Source organism: Colletes latitarsis, chromosome 1 (assembly GCF_051014445.1).
Source record: "Colletes latitarsis isolate SP2378_abdomen chromosome 1, iyColLati1, whole genome shotgun sequence".
NCBI lineage: Eukaryota > Metazoa > Arthropoda > Insecta > Hymenoptera > Colletidae > Colletes > Colletes latitarsis.
Genome location: NC_135134.1, coordinates 54,582,613 through 54,603,541, shown reverse-complemented (window position 1 = coordinate 54,603,541; position 20,929 = coordinate 54,582,613). Strand labels below are relative to the sequence as shown.

Genomic DNA, 20,929 nt, shown 5'->3' with positions numbered 1-20,929 from the left:
AGCAACGTATAATTTTATTAAAAATGAAAACAGAGGTAACCCTTTAATCTCGAAAGACACTCGACCTTGATTAAAATTACGCTCCACCCTAAAACAGCCCTCTTGGAATTGAATAACTTAAAAACTCTGAAAAATTGAATAATCATGGTTATGGAAAATGAAAAATTTACAGAATATCACTGACCTTCGAAACTTCAAACTTGTGATCCACAGAGGGGTTGGACTCAGAGTTTCTTCGTGCTGTTCAATAATATAACTGTGTACTAAACCAAATGGGTCTTGTTAGTCTCGTTAGTTATAAATAAATAAATAATTTCGACGATATTCGTTGATACCTGGTAAGTGGCGTGCAGAGTCGAGCTGAAACCGTAAAAATTCGTATATTTTTTCGTATGTCGCGATAGGGTGGGAAAGGCAGTGAAAAAGAAAGGCGATCGGATCGGTTGCGTATTAAAAAACTTTAGATAAGCTTTATTAACCGATATTTTACAGTTCACGGGCGCGGTCGCGCCATTAGCGTCTACGAATTGTGCTCGATGGCCGGATTCGAGCGTACGAGCGCCGCTTTTATCTCGAATTTCCAATTCGTGTTTGCGCCGCGAGCTCTCGGTCACTCGCGAGGGGAATTCCCAGCGATGGAAACCATACCTAGGGATGTTCGTTTCTGAATAGATGTACGAATAAACGAACCTTTATCTCAAAGCAACTACCGATTCTTTGACTCGATTCTTCTAGCCTACAAGTTTGATTAATCAAGAATTTTTTAAATCGATTCTCAAGTTTCTGTACGTTAAAAGCAAGTATTTTGTCAGAGCTTCTGCCTCGTTACTGGATATTCCTTTTTAACTGTTGTTATCAGATAGCATCTACCAACCGTAGAGAATGTCCGTTCCAGCCGAACGCTCATTTTCAAAAGCAGACATTATTTAAATCGACTACCATACGATAAATCACTGATAAACGGTGATTCGTTTGACGCTTAATTTCTAAGCTAATTTGCTGCCTCGTCTTAAATATAAATTACGCAGATCCGACTCAAAGATTTCCAAGTGTGCGCGAGATACCAAGTTTTACCAAGAATCGAACATCCCTGTCGCTCCCCGTCTGAACGAAACGAACAATTTGAGCGTCGGACGAGCGATTCTATTGTTCTTTCGACGCGACAGCGCGTGTTCCTTAACGTGTAATGCAATATACTCTCGTAGCACCTTAGTCTTAAATAGAGAGAGGTGTATGCCAGTTGTCCGATCGCAGCTTCGAGGATTTATGGTGTCGTCTGTGCACGTGAGCGTCGTTACCCCCTGGCATGATCGTCCTTCAGCAATGGGGGCAGCGAATCAGACCGTTCACGTCGCATTTCGCGCACTTCAGGGCGACGAATTCCGCGGTGAAGTCGTTGCGGTGCACGGACCTTTTGCTACCGTTGCACACTGGACAAAGTTGCCATTGGTAACCGCCGCAGAACAAGCACACCGTGCACGCGTCGTCGCTCTGAAACGCAATCAGAAATAAGTTAACAGGGAGTCAAAGACAGGTGCACTTATGGGATCGCTCACGATATCTTTCCTTTCGTTCTAAAATTATTTAAACGGCAAACTCCAAATGTGAACGTAACACTTGTAGAAGGAGTGAATCTTAAATACGAAAAGGATTGATCAATTCATACTACCAGTTTATACCACTTGAATAACCTTTCGATCGTCGGTGGAAGCCAATTAAAAAAAAATTACCATCGACCGGCGTGAAAGAATAATCAGGCTCTAATGGGATATTGACATAACACAGATGCATGTTTCTTCAGCGAAAGTTTTACTGTTGCATAGGTGACGAGACGCGATTGGCATCCGATGCGTTAATGAAATAAACTATACAAGTACACGTTGCACACGTAGACCGCGTTTGTTGTGCGCAGGAAGATGAGAATAGCGATGATACGTTATGCAAGAATTGCGTAAAGATTCCTGTGGATACATCGTGGGCGTCGTTTAATAACATACTTTTACATCGAACAGAGAACCTCAGCGCGAACTATTCGGCTTTCAGAATCGCAGAAACACTTTTTTCGTACTTGACAAATGCTTTCTTCGCCCCGAAACGTACGGTGTCGGACACCCACGCAGTTTCGTCGAACTGTCGTGTCTGATTCATCGCGACGACTCTCGGTGCCTTATCTTCCCACGAAATGTTATCAGTAATCGCTGGCAGTGTATTTGAGACGATAAATTATTTGGAGATCCGTCGAAGAAGGAACGTTCCCGAATGAGAGAACCCGACAAAGTAGGTTGCATTTTCAGTTGCAGCGCAGATTTAGCATTCGAACGTCCATGGGAGATTCGCGAAGTCTGTTTTCGTCCTTCGAAGATTCGAAAGGACGCCCACGATGTCCGTAGGGCCCAACGGTGGGCGGAAGGAGTATCAGGAAAGTGACAGTGGCAGCGACAGTGTAAACGACCTTTACTCGCTGCAAGGTAAACCTCAATCGCACGACATCGAAATTTATGATCGCGTTGGAAAAGGAAGGTGGAGGCAGATATCGCCAGATAAAAGTGAAAGGATCGTACAACCTTGCGTTCGCGACGGATTACGGTGCACGCGCGCTCAGGTTCCTTTGTAACTCGCGGTTATATGCCCGACACACACGGTCGTTCCATTCTTCTACGCGGCATAAATATTCCGACGACATGGAACGCAGTTACATAGAGAATTCTTGGAACCGACACGGAATTCCAAAAGGGTCAGATAATTCTTGAATAGGTGGAATATCGACAGGCTGTCCCTGGACTCTTCCGAGGATTACACGTCGACGCGCGCGTATGGCCAGTCCTTGCAATAATGGATCCTCCAAACGGTTCTTCGACGTTTCAGTATTTAAATGAATTCATTTTAATAACGAACGAAAAAGAAGATTCGAGCTTTTATAAAATTTTAGTTTTGGCACAGTTCCTCCGTTGCTTCTTGACTCGGTTTTTTAATTATGACAGACGATCGCGAGACTACGCTATGCACGACCCTGCAACGCGTAACAAATTTATCACTCGGATCTATTTATCCTGATTCGAGCTTATTACAGAAAACATGTTAGTTTACTTTGGCTGTGACACCGTTCTTCCGTGAGAAAGCATCTGTCTTGATTCAAAGATTATATATAGAATTATCTTTTATAGACAATGCAATATTTCCGAGAGTAGTAAATTTGCAATGTTCAACATATGCTTATAATTTATACAGAGCCTACGTATCTTATAAGGCCGATAAGGAAACTACTAACACGTGGAGAATAATTTATCGGAGACGTTCAGGCGAAGAGAGCTCCAAGGAAGGTAGTTAAGACGCGAAATATATTACTGTTCACGCGTTACTATAGTTTTCTTATGTATTAACAAAATGGAACATTTTATTATTCACGTGCATTAAGCGAAACAAAATGCTTCCTCTTATTTCGAATCTTTGCATTATATACGAAGAGAGCTCCGAGGAAGGAAGTCGAAACATCGGCTAAATAAATTACTTTCTCAAGGTTATTATAGTTTTCTTACTGCACTCATATATTAATAAGGAAGGATTAAATACCTCCCAGACGCGTGTTAAAAAGCTCTATTACGGCGAGTATATTATTTTGTAATTGCGCGATAAACGCGTCAAAATAATAATGGATATTTATGAAGTATCGAAACTTCTTACGGTTCGATGAATTATTTTCGTATAAACTACGATTATCAAAGGTGATCAATGTAATTTCAATTTATCACTTACTCTTCTAACCCATTCTCAAAATGTCAGCCATTCTTGTCAATACAAGACTGATCGTTGGAAAATTCTATGCTCTGTTATTATAACTTTTTAATACAGGATTTATGGGCTGAAGTTTATATGACACTTTCTTCTTACTTTCAGCCATAAAGTATGCTGCCTCTGGCCGGAAAACTGTCAGATACTCCGTATTCTTATTCTTCACGTTACACGTCGATCTCTGTCCACGTTGAAACAGCGCATTTACGATTTGTTTTACGGTGCAGTTGACAACTCACTATTTGTTCGCGCGACGCGCAAAGTAATTTTTGAGATACGAGAATGATGCATGCTTCGTAATGCTGTTTGCCATTATTCAGAACGACCATGGCTGGATTTTACACGAAACTTTCAAGACTAAAATATATTTGGAGGTTTATTTTAGCCCAGATTCCGAGAAACGGTGATTTAAGAAAGAACCCTGTTTTGCGGAGTCAGAAAATTAAAATGCAACTACGAATTACCTGGTAAGGCTTAAGCATATCCCTCAGCTCTCCGGATTCGTTGAGCCGTTCCACCGTGTCAAATCCCTGTAACAAGAAATAACTTTTAACGACGCGAAATATCAAAATTGAAATATCGAAGAATCTAGTTAAGAATTTGCTTTCATTTGAACTGTGTGAACTGTGATGTACGCGAAATTAGTCTATTATAATCGCAAATATGCCGTAATTGTGGTATTTGTGATGCGCTCGGTACAAACTTCGAGAAGGCTGTATAATTGCGCGCATACGAGGCAAAACGTATTAAAATATTTACGATACGAATAACAGGCGACGTAATCACTTTGGTTTTGTTGTCGTTCAATTTACCTGGTTTACCTTATTTTATCGTCGACCATTTAACAGTAGAGCATAAACGCGCGTGACAATGGTCGTGGTAATGAACGTTTTATGAAGCTTCGCGGCTTAAACGATGACACAATCAAATCTCTTCATTTGTAAAGTTTCAAATTAATATTTTTATGCTCGCGTTCCAAGGAAAGCAGTTAACGATGCGAACGAAAATGCGCCGTGAAAACATTTTAACATTTGTCTTTTTAATCCTCGAGTTGCAAGATGAGAATCAATTTGAGCGTAATTAAATAATTTCCTAGGAATGCTGCTTCGTAGAATAAATGTCAAAGCGTTCGAGTGCCAGACGCAGATAATTCCAAGCTCGCTCGGTCTTGGTTACTTTTACAGTCTCGTTCATTGTCCCCGTCGAACGGTAAACTAGCTTCGAGTATACTTGTCCATACTACTCCGCGATTCCGTTACTTTTAATGAAGTGACAATTAAGCGAGAGTTACTGTAAAGCTGTGACGTACGAATAGGAACTGACCGTACCACGTACGGTAACATTTCTTTGTTTATTCGTACTTTGATTTGAGACGAACGTTTCTGCAAAGTTTAATCGAAATCAGCGTCCGACGATTCGCGATGCTCTTTCGTGGGTCGTAATTACAAAACAGGTTAGGTTTGCAAAAGCCCGTCTCCATTGCGAGAATTGAAGCAAACGAAGGACACGCGCCACGACGCGAAGCGAGGAAACTTCCAAAGGCATTTTTTCCGTCCGATGTTTGCGTTGGCTGTCGCAACGACATTACGAAAAGGAACGATTGATGCCTTTCACCGAACGCGATCCGCGTTACGAATTCTACCAGGTGCGGTCGAATGAAAAAAACAACACAATAGAAAAAGAAATCGTTAAATAATCAATTTATCAAAAATGGTCGACCTAGCAAACCTTGACAAATTTTATTCTACACTTTCCATTGATTTTCTCACCGTATAATCACCCTCATTCCTATTTTATGTTGGTGTAGGAGAGTACGACTTGGACATTGGCGTAAGTAGAAAAAGTCAGCCATGGACAGACGGTGGTCAGACTCGGTGGATACAAAGAAACAGAGAAGGTACGATTTAGGTGGCTGGTAGGCGTTAAGCAACTCTCACCTAAGACTTTCGCTAAGACACCGATCGGCAGTTTTTCGAGTCTCTGAATGATCGAGCGTATGGAAATCGGCGCTGCGGCGTGGTCGAACAGGAATGCAGTCGGAGCACGGTCTTTCGTTTGCACGCTCTCGCGAGAGACCGCGGAGGACCGTAATGCCGTGTAACGCAAGCAACTTCACCTTTCGTTCTCCGTCTTTCTCGGTTCCCGGCCTTGGAGTCAGCAGTTTGACATTTCGCTTTTACGCGCTTATCCGACGCCGCTGACAATCGTCGTGAGTGGCCAGCGATAGCGGAGATGCGCCAGACGCGCACTAATCCCTCGCTTAATGAACCAAAATCGGCCCCGCCCAGTTGCCTATAACCCTTCCTCTCGTAATATCGTTCGTTCAAACGTGACAAATAGGAGCTCGTGATACACATTATGATCTCAACGTGGTAAATAAGAGTCGCGTTCAAAATTTTCTCTGGATTTATTATTTGATCTTTCACCACAAGCTGAAGACCAACGATGAATAGTAGTCGGGAAGACGCATCAATTTCCACGGGCCCTGAGCGTCGTCATTTTTCATTTTTACCGCCCTGTGAAACTTCTCTTTGCTATCTGATTTATGTGATCGCGCAACTATGTCCACGATCTCATCGTTGATAAAAAGATGAAAGCACTCTTTCATAGCAACACTTTCACTTTTTGCAGCCAAACTGTCGTTACTGTGTCGACTTTGTAAATTACGCCTATTAGAAGCCATGCACTTCCACGTGCGTTCAGAAACGGTTTGATTTCTACCGTCGTTTTCTACGTACATCTCTGCAGAAAGCGTGTTACTTTTCGATTATTGTAGTAAAACTTTAACGTCTCCGCAAAATGATAGTCTTCTTTCACTCGATAAATCTCCGCCACTGTAATTATCTTCTTGTTCTAGGAGATCCGCGTAAGAGTAGCTTCGATTTTGCGGTTCTTTGTCTTTGGACAAACATGTATTCGGATATAACAACTGTTTTCGTTCGTTCGACTGTTGTTTTAAGCAAAAATGATCGAAGCTCATTGTGCCATTAATGACTAAAGTCTTAATTCACTCGAAAGCAGTCGGCTGATTATATTCGGCATAATTATTTTTACAAAGTAATAGCATTGTATATAATTAAACAGCAATTATATAGATTAATGATTTACGATTAACGTTACACGGCAATTAAACGATAATTATATTGTAATTACATTGTAATTATGGAGCGACTACTTTGTAGAAGTAATGATGAGAAATGTAATCAGATTACACTTTGCTCATCAGTATCAAAGAGAATAGCGAGTGTGTGTAATTAAGCACATGGAAGTTATCTCGAGTAGTAGAAATTTGTTTTCTGAAATTAATTCTTCGTATAATCTGACGCTGAGTAATCCACAAAATAAAATTGACCATTTTCTAGGGGAAATAGTGGAGTAATGTCGGTGTTAAGGGGTTAATCTGCCGCTGAAATTCTATTTTTAAGCGAGAAATTATAGTTTGACTGTTCATTGCATCGCGATGTTCTGGGAAATTGAGCAATTCCGGTGGCGACGATCGAGCACGCTTTGGATAGCGTCGGGTACGTGCTCAGGAAGCAAAATAAATTCGAAAAGATCTCGCGAAACGGCGACTCCGGCAGCAAAACACGAAGGAATGCGTCGGAAATCGCGCAAACAAACTTCGACTGTTGCAGTAAATTCCTAATATGAATAAACGAGCAAACAATTTTATAAAGGTGTTTGCCTACACGTGGGCAATCTTTTTAATTAAAATAAATTGGGATTTCATTAAACTTTAATATAACAGAGATTCGAACTGTGAAAGCTCTGCTACGATTTGGATTTCTTTTTGGAGAATGGCGAGCCTCTTTGTCCCTATAATGACACTTCCGTGCGCTTGGTTTCGTACATTCGCTCAAAAGAATTCCATCTCTAATGCATCTGGAAGCAAACAGAGTCTACTCGAAACGAACAAAAAAAAAACCGTGCAACTGTGTTGTGTAATTAGAGGCGTGTTTCGACTTACCCGGTGCGCAATTACACCGTACTGTGCTGGTTAATAAGTTGCATCACAGAGAAGCGAGAGAAAATTCCAAAGAAATTGCGAGCGTTCCCGATCGAACGGATCGAGTCGAAATGTTACGCAACCCCTAACAAAGCTGCGCGCGTGTACTCGATGTCTTTAGGGTAAACTATACCAACAGGGAGCTACAGAAATCCTTATGCAGATAAAGTCACGCTGGATAGTTGAGAATCTTTCTTTCCGTCTCTTTAAAAATATTCGAATTTCCAGGGAATGGTTTCAAACTTTCAAAGTGAATTTGGGCAGCAAAAGAAAAATTGCGTATCGCGTCTCCACATATGTTCTATATATCCTCGTAGTTTCATAACTTTCCGAGTTTCCGAGATGGGGATGTTCCACTGTAAGTTATGTTCTGGGTCTGGGAAACTTTATCAAAACAACTGTGTCGCCATTTTTAGTCAGACCACCGAAGGGTTGACCGATATAGTTTAAGCGCGCCTCACACCCTCGAACGGGTCACGGATATACTAAAGTTTCGAAAAAGTATCGTGCTCCTTATAATCGGATTGGGAGTCGTAGCAGCCGTTACCTTGCCCCAATTAACGCCTCGTATTAGGAGCCATTTAATTAATGCGAGACGCGCGGGCACTTCGCGACCGAATTTGGTCAATGGAAACAAATGATAACGGAATGCGTGGCGTCGTGTTCGTACTTCTGACTAACTGCACGGATAATAATTTTGAAATATTCATAAAACAGCCGGTTTTCATCGAGTCGGTCTCGCGATTTCATTCGCGATGGAATTCTTTCGTAATGGAAATGCGACACAATTACGTGAGTAGCGTTGGTTCGTGCATACTTTTTCCCCTTCGTTCTTTTTTCGCTCTACGAGCAAAATGTTCCGTGGTTCTTTCGACTATTCGTGTTTTTGATTGCGTACTGCAAATAAAAAAAATTGTTCGAGTCTCGATTGAAATAGAATTACGAGGTTTTACGCGACGAAAGAGCCTATGAAATTTATTAGAGCAATATAAACGTAACTGACATTTATTTGAGCCAAAAAGGTGTATATAAAAATAATGTCTAGCGACTTTTATTTTTATTCGTAGAAAGTGTTGAAATCGTTGATCGTTTATTTCGATGGCTAAGAATATTTCATACCGAGTTTCTCTCATTAATCTTGTCGTATTATGCCTACGAATGTAAAGCATATTAATCCATGGCGTGTATATAGCGAAGGGAAGCATAATTAAATAATCATAGAACAGAATTAACTTGAGCTTAATAACAACGAACGGTTTTTGCATCGTTTCATTGCAGCACGGTGAATACATTTTTGAACAATTGATTTCTAGTAATCTTGCAGACGTTTTTAAATTATTAAATATCGTACAACTGTTAATCGTTTTAATGATAAAATAATGTCTACGTCCAATGTTACAGAGAGATTTAATCCTTTTAATTTCGAATGGAAAATAAATCCACCTCTATTGCATTTTCCCCTCCACAGGCACGGATCAATTCCACCTTGATTGCATTGTTGTTATATTCTTCGGTAGCTGTCCGTGCGAGTATTATTTTTAAAATAAATGCTAGCCAAAGCTGTTCGGATTGATATAGTTGTCACGATACGAATATTATTGCTGTTTTCATTCAAAATATTTCAATTACACACCAATTCAAACTTTTAGAAGTGATAAATTCTCCCCTTTGTAAAAGTTCTGCATTCTGATAATGGAATTATGATAACGTATATTACAGAACTTTATTCTTGAAACATTTTATGAATATAGTGTATTGAACATAGTAACAAAGGACGTTATATATTATGTACTTAGCGGCCTTAACTCTATACAAGCCACTAACGTCAGTGTAGCGTTATTTCTCAATTAAGCGTTGAAAGCTGCCGACACCACTATGGCGTTATTTGTAAATTAGGAGTTACAAATTCGTTGTCGCCAGAGATAGGAAAAATTTTATAAATGACCAATAAAAATTCGCGTATACGATTTATTCTTAATGTTTATTCGGACAAGCCATTATCCGTTCATCGTAAAACGTAATCTGAATTTATTCTATTATTCTATCACTTTCGGTGGATTAATATTTTACTATCGAGTTATTAATAATCAATATTTGTGGCTGTAAGCTATGCCTGTTCGGACTGTATTTAATATTATAGTTTAGAAGGAAACTCGTGGTGCTCATACATTATAGTGACATCAAAATGTAAATGTGTATCGAAGGTCTTTATTACGCAAATGTAGAAGATGACATGCATAACGTGAAAACGAACAAAACAAGAAAAACGCAAGTTCGGAACAGGTTAGGTGCAACTTAATTGCTGTTATTAAGACCTAATCTCAAAAACTGCAAGTATTCAGATTGCTATTAATTACTTTTAAGTACGAGTGTCTGTGCCAGAAATTACAAAGACATACTGCATATTAAACTCACGCGAACATATATGCAAATCAGTTTCGTTTTATGCAACGAATTAGCATATTTTAAAAACTAGTACTTCTTTATAACCAGGACTTTAATGCTTTCTTGTAAAAAATCATATAAATATTTTATTGGAAGCATTTGTACTCTGCATCCGGGCTTTCCAGATTAATTATATCTTTATTTTACGTTTTGTGTCTTATTTTTGAAGATATTTAATAATAACATCGTCGGCAGTATATGTAGCGTGCGAAAAAAATGGAACGTAAAATCATTTGCGAAGAACTTTCTGCACGCACTCGAGCAAGCAAGTAAAACTATCGTCGTAAACGTAGCAGAAAACCGACACAAGGCGCGTATAATAACTGCAAACAACAGCGAAAAGTCTATTGCAAATGCAACGTAGGAAAAATAGCGAAGCAAAGTAATCTGTTCCGCTGAATGCAACACCGAAACTGAAAACCTAACTGTATCGTACATTCACGTGCTAGTATCTCCGGTTCGTATCAGGATAGAATTTTATTAGAATGTTACTTTTGTTAAAAAGTCTAGTTGCATGCTAGAATAATTGCGCCCCGAAAACAGAGAGTATACGTTCATCGGTGAAACAACAATTTTTCAATATTCCTTCGGTGTATTTTCTGTCAATATTTATTTTGTTATTTCCTGATATACAAAATGAGACGTACTTTTAAACTGTCTTTTAGTCAAGAAAACATTCAGAAAACAATTTTCGACTGTAATGGAGCAGTTTCCTGAACGTAGAAGCAAACTTTTCTCGATATCACGTTTCTCCTCAAATTACTTTTCTCGACCCATTTTTCGGATCCATTGGAAAATAAATACTCTGATATTTTCACTGGATCGATAGTTTCTACTTCCATTTTTCTGAACGAGGAACCTGAGATGTCCAAACGTCTTAAACGTACAGCCATTTTACCCCGTCAAATTTAGTTTCCATTTACGTTTCTCAGTGTCTCGACTGTGCATAACTTTTACAGTGCAAATGTTACTCTGCTTCAATGGTTTCCTCACTTCTCGTCGACGAGACAAAAAAGAAATCGGAATTACAACACCGTTACGAATCGCCAGTACACGGTAGAATCGAGAACAACGGAGCCTGCTGGCAATGAAACATCGAAACTCGTTGATCGATGAAGAAGCAAGCAAGCGCCCGTTGTGTACGAAATGTTATCTCGATCGATTGCGCAACTACACGCGTGTTACAAATTTCCGGTTACAGGCTTACTCAAAACGAGCCACCGAATCGTTTGATCATCTTTGACATTTCGCTCGTCGGTTTCTCCGGTCGCGTCCTCTCGACTTCGACTTTCTCGAACAGTCCGATACACGCGATTGCGTAACGCGACGCAAACGCAACCAATTTTTGTCAGAGGAAATAGATGATATTTCTAAAAGGATACAGCTGTTTCCGACATATGCGAGCTGTTCGATAGTTACGTGGGACGAAACGTTCCGTGCAGAATCGAAAGTAGGACCAAGTGTTTCCAAAGATATGATCGAGTCGAACAGAGGGTACGGTTTATTTTAACAGGAAGGAAAGTACCAGGTTGTGAAAGTGCAAAGGAATTGGCGAAATGAAGAGAAGATTTGCGAGGATCGGGATGTACTCCGTGAGAATCGTATTCGTGAATCTTCGCGAGATCCAATTCAACTTGGAATATTACGGAGGCGGTGTGTGCAAGATTGTCATTAGTATGTCCTACCGATGTAGGGCAGTTCTGCGATGTTGAATAACTCTAGACCCAGTACTGGAAGCCTGTGAAACGGCACTGTAGACAGAACGATTCGCAAAAAATGTCGGAAATGGATTTAGTATCATAACTTGTTGCGTACGAGATGTGGGATATGTGCTAAACCAGTTTGAAGCAGTATCGTTTCTAGCTAAGCTACCGAGCCAGCAGCAACTTATGATTTAGAGCGTCGAATGCCTTGGAATCGAACGATACGATAGTTTGAAATTGCATTTTCGAAGCAGCCTGTATATTTTAACTACGCTTTAGAGAAGTGACATCTTCGGAGAAATTATAGTTTTCCAAAGGTGAAAAAATCGATGATGGACGACGGTCGTCGAGTTTGACGAGCGTCGAACACAGCTCAACGGCCGGCCAGCAACAGATGCTCACGTTTCATTATTCAACGTCGTCTCGTTGGTAGCTGTAAAACGTAAGCCTTATCGAGAGAAGACACGTGCCGGCAGGAATTACTATAATAATCTACGGCGAACGAGGATTGAAATGTTCTGCTAATTAAACTGGCAAATTGATCGCGTTTGACGGCAGCTTCGTTCAGTATCGATAATTGTCGTTGGCGTGATTAATTGGACTAATAGAGATATGGGGAAGGTGATTTCAAATGCAAACTCGATATAGCACGGTCTATTTAAGGATCAAAATCCGCTCGGAATTGATCGAATTTCCCGTCGTTCCGGCACAGTGAAATAAAGATTCTCTTGAACAGAGTTCAGCCCTTTGGAATCGTCAGCTTGCCCTAATCTCGTCCTGACGTTATCGCGTTACGTTCCGCGACCTTTCAGCGTACATGTCATTAGCCTTGCCTACTTCTTTTCACACTATATTCGCGTAACATCTTCGAGAAACGAAACACAGCGTAACATTATCCTGTTTCAATGAATGGAAGCCGATACACGTGTAAAAATAGGAATAAATTTTATCTGAAAGCGTTTAAGGGGTGGCCTAGCAATTCTCAAGGCGCGTCTAATGAGAATCTAAGGCATCACATACCACGCATTATGTAGTCACGCGCGACGACATGTATTACACGATGCACGAATATTCTACCTATCCCTGCCATAAGTTCTGTTACAAGTACGCGGCTATTGTCCTGTTACGCGTATTGGACCATAATAAAAATATGAGAAACGTTATCGCTCCTCGCAGAATTTATTTTTATTTCGAAATCTACTTGTGAAACGCTACGACTTTTACTGGACAATTTAGACGACAGTACAAGACGAAGTACCGATGACCGAAGATGAAAAGTGAAATCGAGCGTTCTCCTCAGAGTACGAAGGCGAGAGTGTGCCAGAGTTATGCTGGTAATTAGAGATGCTGGTTAAGCTAGAGGTTGCGGTGTAAGTAAGAGTTAGGTCCTGAAGTTGAAGGTCAGGTGTCGTGCTCAGATTGGTAGGATACGTAAGTCATCTCAAACTACAAACGCGCGAGCCAAGAAAGTAACATGCATAAGGAAATTTTCAATTATGTCCGGATATAAATCGATGCCGCGAGATAATTGCAATAGACGTTGCTAAGAACTTTCATACTTGAATTTCCGACACAGATGTTTGGTACACGATACTTTTTCGATATAGCCGCGATATTCATGGATTTATTATTGGTAACCTTCAACCTTCCTGGCGAGCACGTGCATTTCTCACATTTTACTTGTCCTCGGTAACGATTGACGTAACAGAACTCCACGTGGACGTTTCTAACTCCAGCTTTAACAAACATCGCAACACAAATGTTCTATTGCTAGATTCGATGGAACATAGAGCTGCGTCTGAGGCAAGGTTTGTTGAGTCAGCTCAACTAACAAGTTCGCTAGCACAATCTAGATGAAACTTATTTTCGTAACTTGCATCTTAGACTGACGTTGTCTATTGCAATTGTCCCTTGTAACTTTTCTACTCTGCGTTTAATAGGTCAACGTACTTGTAACAGAAAATATGGTTATAATAAGTATCCAATTTACTTACTCCGATGTGTTGTCCATCGATGAAGAGTTGTGGTAATTGTATCGCCGTCAATCCCAAACGATCTCTCAATTCGCCCTGGAGTTCCGCGTCGCCGAAAAGGTCCAGCTCGTCGTACTTGACCATGTGCGTCCTCAGGATCTGCTTCACCTTCTTGCAGTTGTAGAACGTTTTCCTGACAATGCCAGAGGTCGTCGTGTAAACCACCACCTTGCCCAACTCCTTCTTTATGTACGCCTGAAACCAGACACGACACGGTCGTTGTTAAATATCGCGGACAACGTGTACATTGTGTGTCCGTCGGTCGAAATTTCGAGTCGATCGTGACCGTCCATTAGAGAACCCCTGTAATTTAATATCAGGCTTACAATAACGTTGTATGTGCTGCGGTCCGCAACTTTCGATGGACTCAAGTTCCCGCAAATGCCAACCGTGAGAGCGCCATTTTGTTGGCTTCGGTCTACACGTGTCGTTAAAGACGACGGACAATGAGCAACTGACGCTAAAGTGGACAGTTACGAGACAGGAAGCTTCAGATCATTTACTTTATAGAGGTTTCTTGGCGCGTAACTAGGTTCAACCATTTTGGTATAGGTTTTTAAAATAGAGACTATTCAACGCTCAGATAGTTTGTACAGAATTCAATTAAAACGCACTTGTATTTAATAGAGTAAAATGAAATCTAGGTTTTATGAGAAATTATGAATAATTCGAGGTTAATTTGATCCTTTGTTCGAGACTGTACCCCTTTCTTGTTGCGAGTGTTTCAGAGAACAATGTTTTAAGCAATTGTTGCATCGTTATAGTGGTTGATCGGTTGCAAATCGCAATATAAAGCCGCATAAAAGTTTATCGTAAACCGATCGAATTGAAAATTGAACCGCGAATGGTAACAGAGATATCGCCGCGATAATATCGCTTTTCGGAACGATTGAACTTCCTTTAACGAAGGATATCTTGCCTTGGAGCCGGGTCGTACGCACCGTGCGCCATTGAAACTTCGATCCTCGTTCGGATTTGCATGCGTTTGCAGGCCGAGGCTCGTAAGGATATTCCGATCCGCGCGGGCGGTCCATTGTATCGCTAAATCCATTTCATTAACCCGTAAACGGTAACCGTTTACGCGATACGTTCAACAACGTTGCCTGTAATTGTGTACCTACTCTATTTACATATTGCATTCACGATACACGATCGAGTGAAGGTAATGGACTTCACGTAGGCATACCGTGAACGTGGGTGTTACAAGATAATGACAGCCGACGTGATACATGTGGAATCAGAAACGGGACTGAGATGCGAATAACACGCGATCACAGAAGTTGCCTATTATGTAATTGGAACGGGGGGACGATTAGAGTGCGCAAACAGGTGGACAACGATGCATAAAATTATGGAAACAGAGTAGACAGTATCGGATCTATACTTATCTACCAAAGACAAATTCCATTATAGATTATAAAAAATTTTAATAACACAGAACCCTCAGAAAAATACGATCGTTATCAGAGTACGTAGACAATATCGTTGCATTATTAAAACTTAATAGTACGCTCAGCACGTAGTACTCCGATGGTATAATACCGTTTCAGTTTTTATCGGAACGGCCAGTTTCCATTAGTAGTGCTATCCGACCGTCCTGTAATTTTAATACAGTTAACGCTGGTTCGTGGCTTCAGCCTTTCCCAAGAGTTCCGTGATAAGTATTTTGAATATCGCGCGGCGAAAATACACTGAATTCCCATAACGCGTAGCGGAACATCGAGATTTCCAGTTATATGCACCAGTTTGCGCTTAGAAACGTGTCTACCGTTTGTCTTCGCGTGGAAATCGCGACGCCGCGACCACGGTATCGAAAAATCATGCATCCTCTCGCGGAATCGTCCGTCGCAATAACTTAATTAGCGCTCGCGTACGAATCGTAGTTAAACGTTTCCGTTTCTCGGAGAGGAAGCAACCGAATCCGGAGTTCTCACGTATGTGTGTTACTCAATCCGCGAGCAAAGCGATCAAGGCTAACGAATATTATAGATCTCCGCGCGGCTACTTTCAACGGGACCGCTAATGAACACGCGTGTAAACCGGATCTGTCGATCCAGGTGCATGATCGACGCGATAAAAGGAAACTATAATTGCATAGGAATTCTCGGTAGGATCCTGTCGGTTGTTTTGTTTCCTGCGTTTACGCGCCGATAGTAATTTTCTAATGGCACGATTTAACGCCAGATCGTCGAGACGAGTCGACTTAGCAAACAATCGTACGAAATCACGAGCTTATGCCAAGATCGTTTCTCGTTTAGAATTTTTCAATTACGTAACAAACGTTCCCAAATATGAATCCACGGGTCGTCTGTGCGGCTAAAAAATTGAAGAGGAATTCGTTTGCCTGGCAGAGGGAGCAGAGATCAGGATGGATCAACGATTAATTATGCGGGGAACGACTGTTTCGTAGACAAATGACATCAGCGACGATTTCTCTGGAAGTGGGATACTGTTTATTTGCGAGATCCAGTCGCCTCGCGATTGGAATTTTCTGAGACGAAGTCTCGAGAGTTGCAGCGTCTCGATGCGCACAAGTTTAATGGATTGAGTCTGACGAGATATTGCTATGCTCAGCACGCGGCCGAGCGTTTTCATATTTTAGAAAGGAAAAAAACCTCGTTCTCATAAACTGCGCGCAGTCAAAGCCTGTGCATGAAAATCACGCAACTACGACGTCTCTCGTTTTAACACAATACAGCGTGCCTTACATTTCTTAATTACATTAAGATAATTCTAAAACGCACGAGCTGGATCGAGAATTTTTAATCTGTTCGATTTCTCTGGTTACAGAATTTGAAACAACCCAGTCTTTTGTACGAACGAACACGTTTCCCCTAGACTAGAAATTATTAATTATTCGAGTGAAACGTATGCTAGGTTTTACTTTTTAATGCAGAGCAGCCGACGTGCTCTCAATAACCAATATCCGGCGATACCACCACCTTTACTGGAATAATATTAAATATCGAACTCGAGACTGTGTTTCTGCCATTACAAACACAATTTCTAAGTCGATGTAATTATTTTTCTGGAGCAGACAGTACGCACAAATTTTCCTATTTGAAATAGAGTAGCTGGGGCGTCTCTAATAACTGTCGGTGCGGAGTACAATAACCGTGAACAGCACATTGTCATTTCGCTAATAACAGTTTTGTGTTTAGCGTCGGACTTTCGTTTCAAGAGTGCGCGCCAAGAAAGAGTTTGGTTTCTCCGAGACGGACAACGTTCCAAAAATAAATGTGCCTAAGTTCCAAAGGAATTGGGCCACGGCCCCGATGTAGCAAAGGATTCGTTCTGAAAAATTTCGTTCCCTCCGAAGAATTCGCGAGACTGATAACGCTAACGGGATTTCGACGATTACAAGGAATTTCAGTAAAAGAGAAAGCGTGCGTGCATGTTCAGCAGTAACGAAAGAAACATATACAGGGTGTTCGGCCACCCCTGGGAAAAATTTTAATAGAGGATTCTAGAGGCCAAAATAAGACGAAAATCAAGAATACCAATTAAATTCAAAAATTTCAAATCGTTCTGAAAAAATTACGTTACGAAAAAAACGTTAATAACTGTTTAACAAAGCCTCCATCAGCAAATTGGTATTCTTGATTTTCGTCTTATTTTGGCCTCTAGAATCCCCCATTAAAATTTTTCCCAGGGGTGGCCGAACACCCTGTATTTAGGAGAAAGAAGAAGAATTTGAAAGTCTCGAACGAATATCTATTTACATTTCTATCCTCTAATTCGGGATCATCTTCAGAAATATGAGAATCAAAATTTAGTAAAATTTCTTCGAACGATCGAATGCGATTTGTCTGGCGCGTCCGTCCATTACTCGCTGCTTCTACTTACGTTGATGTCTACGTCGTATTTTATTACACGCCGTAACCGATAAATTTCCAACGTCGATTTTCCCTGCATACAGTTACCATTACGACTCAAGTAAATTATTTTCGTTCGTTCGGTTTATTAAGTTTAAAAGAAGCCGTTGTTACGATGCAAATTAGGCATCATTAGAGGATTTTTCAGTGGAATTATTCCAACGTACACTGTCTTAGACGGTATTAATGTTTGAACAGTTTCCTGTTTGCAGAGAATTTATATGAAACTTAGCAGGATGAAGAATTTTTTAAGATTTGCCGTGTGGCGACAATATTGTGAAACAGGAAAGAATTTTAATATGAATCAACGTAAGAAAATAGCTGTACGTAAGAAAGGAAACGAATTTACGTCTTACGGAACGTGTTTCTATAAAAGACAATTTATTCAGAGCTAAGTTGTCGTTTATCGTTTTCCGACTTACCAAATATACTAAATTTAAGTTTAAAAACGGGGGCATTTAGAATTCTCTGTCATTTCAGTTTTTAGATTGCGAGACGTCCCCTACTTTAGAAAACATTGATGAATACTTAATGTCCCATCTGATTAAAATTACAAAGCTCGACGGAAGAGAAATACACCATGGTAGAAATAAATTCGTTGTTAACATTGGTAGTCAATGTCCTAAACGTATACGTCCTTTAATTAAACTTTCCAGTTGAGACGCGTTCGACGTATCGTGTAGCAAAGGCATTGCTCTCGTCTACTATTGATTGGCTGCCATGTTCATGCAACTGGAGCTTCAAGTCCGACTGGCAGCTATCGATAAATTCCTCCGATAAATAGTTACTTAACCTGAATGTGGAACATTTCGACAGGCGTTGATCAGAAAATACCTTAATTAATTCGCGAGAACGGTGAGAAATAAAAAGGAGAATAAATTGTTCTAAAAAACAGCATTGGAGGGAATGTCTAGAAAGAAACACCGACTCACCATTCTGCTTAATATCTGGATTGCAATACAGGAGGGTTAAATTTTGACTCGACGAAGATTAGTTTTTTCTGATTTCCCAAGGACTCGTTCCCATATTTCCCCGATGTTGTTAGAAAGTTTCCCGACGTCGTAACAGCAGACATTCCTCTACGATTTATAAAAACGACGAATAAAGAATCATTATCTCTATTCGCGGTTGTACACGACCGGTTAATTTACATTTAACGCTACGAACGTCGCAACGTTGCGACTTGATCCTCGTCAGATTCGTTTGCCACTGTCGAACTAACGCGAAAACGTTAAGGTTAAGCTTCAACGTACAATATTTTAACGAATATCTTTCGAGCGTGTCGAGGGTAGAAGTAATTTAAAAGGGCAATATGTACGAAATTGGATCTTCCTGATCGCCATTTCTCAAACGTCACAACTAATGTCGGAGGAAGCGTGAGTTGTGTCACGTAGTTCCATGGGTTCCTGGGAAATTGAGTTTCCATGGTTGTCTTTCCTCCAATTTAGATAGTTATTGTCGAATCTCTGACTCAATTGACCATTCAAGGCCACTCCACCCATTCATGAATTACGCAAGATATGACTTCTACTTGAACTGTGCCAATTTGCCACTGCGTTTCGGAAATGGAGAACTCGACAGACGGAACGATGGAGGTAAAGAAACGATATGGTGGACACAGAGTCTGTCAGTGTCCTTGAGTACCCAATTAATTTTGTTCTGACATATTTCTCGATAGCGAAAGGATATACAAATAAAATTCGTCTCTGCGCGAGGAGATCGCCCCTTTCCTGGTTGCACTATGATTACTGAGACCACTCAGTATTTCGAAGCAATTAGTACCTACAACATACGCATACCGTGCATCCATAGTCTCCCATTTCTCAAATTGACCGCCTCCACGGTAACCTGAACCGTATCGTTCTAACTATACCGTCGTATAATTTAAATTGAACTTCTCCAACAAATTCAAAGAGTTCCAGGCATAGCATCGCCAGCGGAGTTTGAAATTAGAAATCCCATCGATGCTCGAAATATCGTCGCGAGAAAAATAACGTTTCGACGAATTGACCGTATAGACATTGTTCGCAATTTCGTTACAGCGAAGCGTCGTGCATTTTTACGGGAAAAAGGTGTCGTCGATCTTCCTTGTTCTTCCTTAATTAACGATTTCACCGTTCATCCGACGCGGCACCTATTTCGCTCGCGCGGAATCAATATGCATGAACTCGATTTTTCGAGGCGTTTTATTTAACGAAGCCAGTCTTGTTTTGACGAATTTCCAACAACGGGCTTTCGCTGCTCATTATTCCCGGTGCATACGCGCTCGCGATCAACGTACTGATTCCTGAATCAGACGGAAACATCGATTTCTCATAGCGTGTCAATTTACGGTTTAATTATCGGAAAGTTCATTGTTCGCGGACCGTGATCTTACAAGAGAAGGCCAATTAACTGGCGGAATTAAAAATACTTTCTGCTTCTTTTGCATGGCAGGTAGAAATTATACTGTTCGAAATAATTAAAGGATCCTGTACCGAAGCATCATTATGGCTCTGCCAGGGTATTTCTTTACAAATTATTCGCGAGTCACGTAGTATACACAATCTTCTACTTATTCTGCATTTAAACGAACTCTCAGATTTTTTATACATCGTTTCGCCTAACTTTCCTCAGTTCCCGTTTCGATTTCGCGAAACAGCTCTGACGTTTGTTTCCAATCAGCCTCTCGCTGTACCTCGCTTTTACGAAGTTATGCAATTACTCTCCGTTACGATGCTTATACTTTCTTCTAATTTGCGTAATAAAGACATCGTTCACAATCGTAGCAATAATAATATTCCAACTCGTAACGAAATCGAGGATTTAATATTTCATACCGAGTCTGAAAGAAGCTGTGTTTACGTGACTAAGTTGTTCCGATTCTCAGGGAGGAAAAAAATAGAATTTACCTATTTTTATAGTTCATCAGGGTGGCGTCTCGGATATAACTCGATCGATCGCTTGAAATAAATCACCCTGCACAATCAATCGGTCTCACATATTTAACGAGCGGCACGAATTTGCAAAAAAAAAACGTGCGATTTCTTTCTTTCTCTCGATCGAATGCAAATTTGGCTCGCGTACAGACTTCGTTCG

The 20,929-nt window shown here is 40.7% G+C and overlaps 1 protein-coding gene across 3 annotated transcripts in view; it reads right to left on the bottom strand.

Moving 5' to 3' along the window:
* Positions 1 to 439: 439 nt before the first annotated feature.
* Positions 440 to 20,929, bottom strand: part of LOC143340782 (uncharacterized) — a 34,832-nt gene continuing 14,342 nt past the window's right edge. For all 3 annotated transcript variants that reach the window (XM_076763070.1, XM_076763088.1, XM_076763078.1), the window contains 3 exons: positions 13,938 to 14,171; positions 4,254 to 4,319; positions 440 to 1,491 (listed from right to left, as the gene is read on the bottom strand). In XM_076763070.1, coding sequence (XP_076619185.1) covers positions 1,318 to 1,491; positions 4,254 to 4,319; positions 13,938 to 14,171 — 474 coding nt within the window. In that variant the 3' untranslated portion in view covers positions 440 to 1,317. The remainder of the gene's footprint in view (positions 1,492 to 4,253; positions 4,320 to 13,937; positions 14,172 to 20,929) is intronic.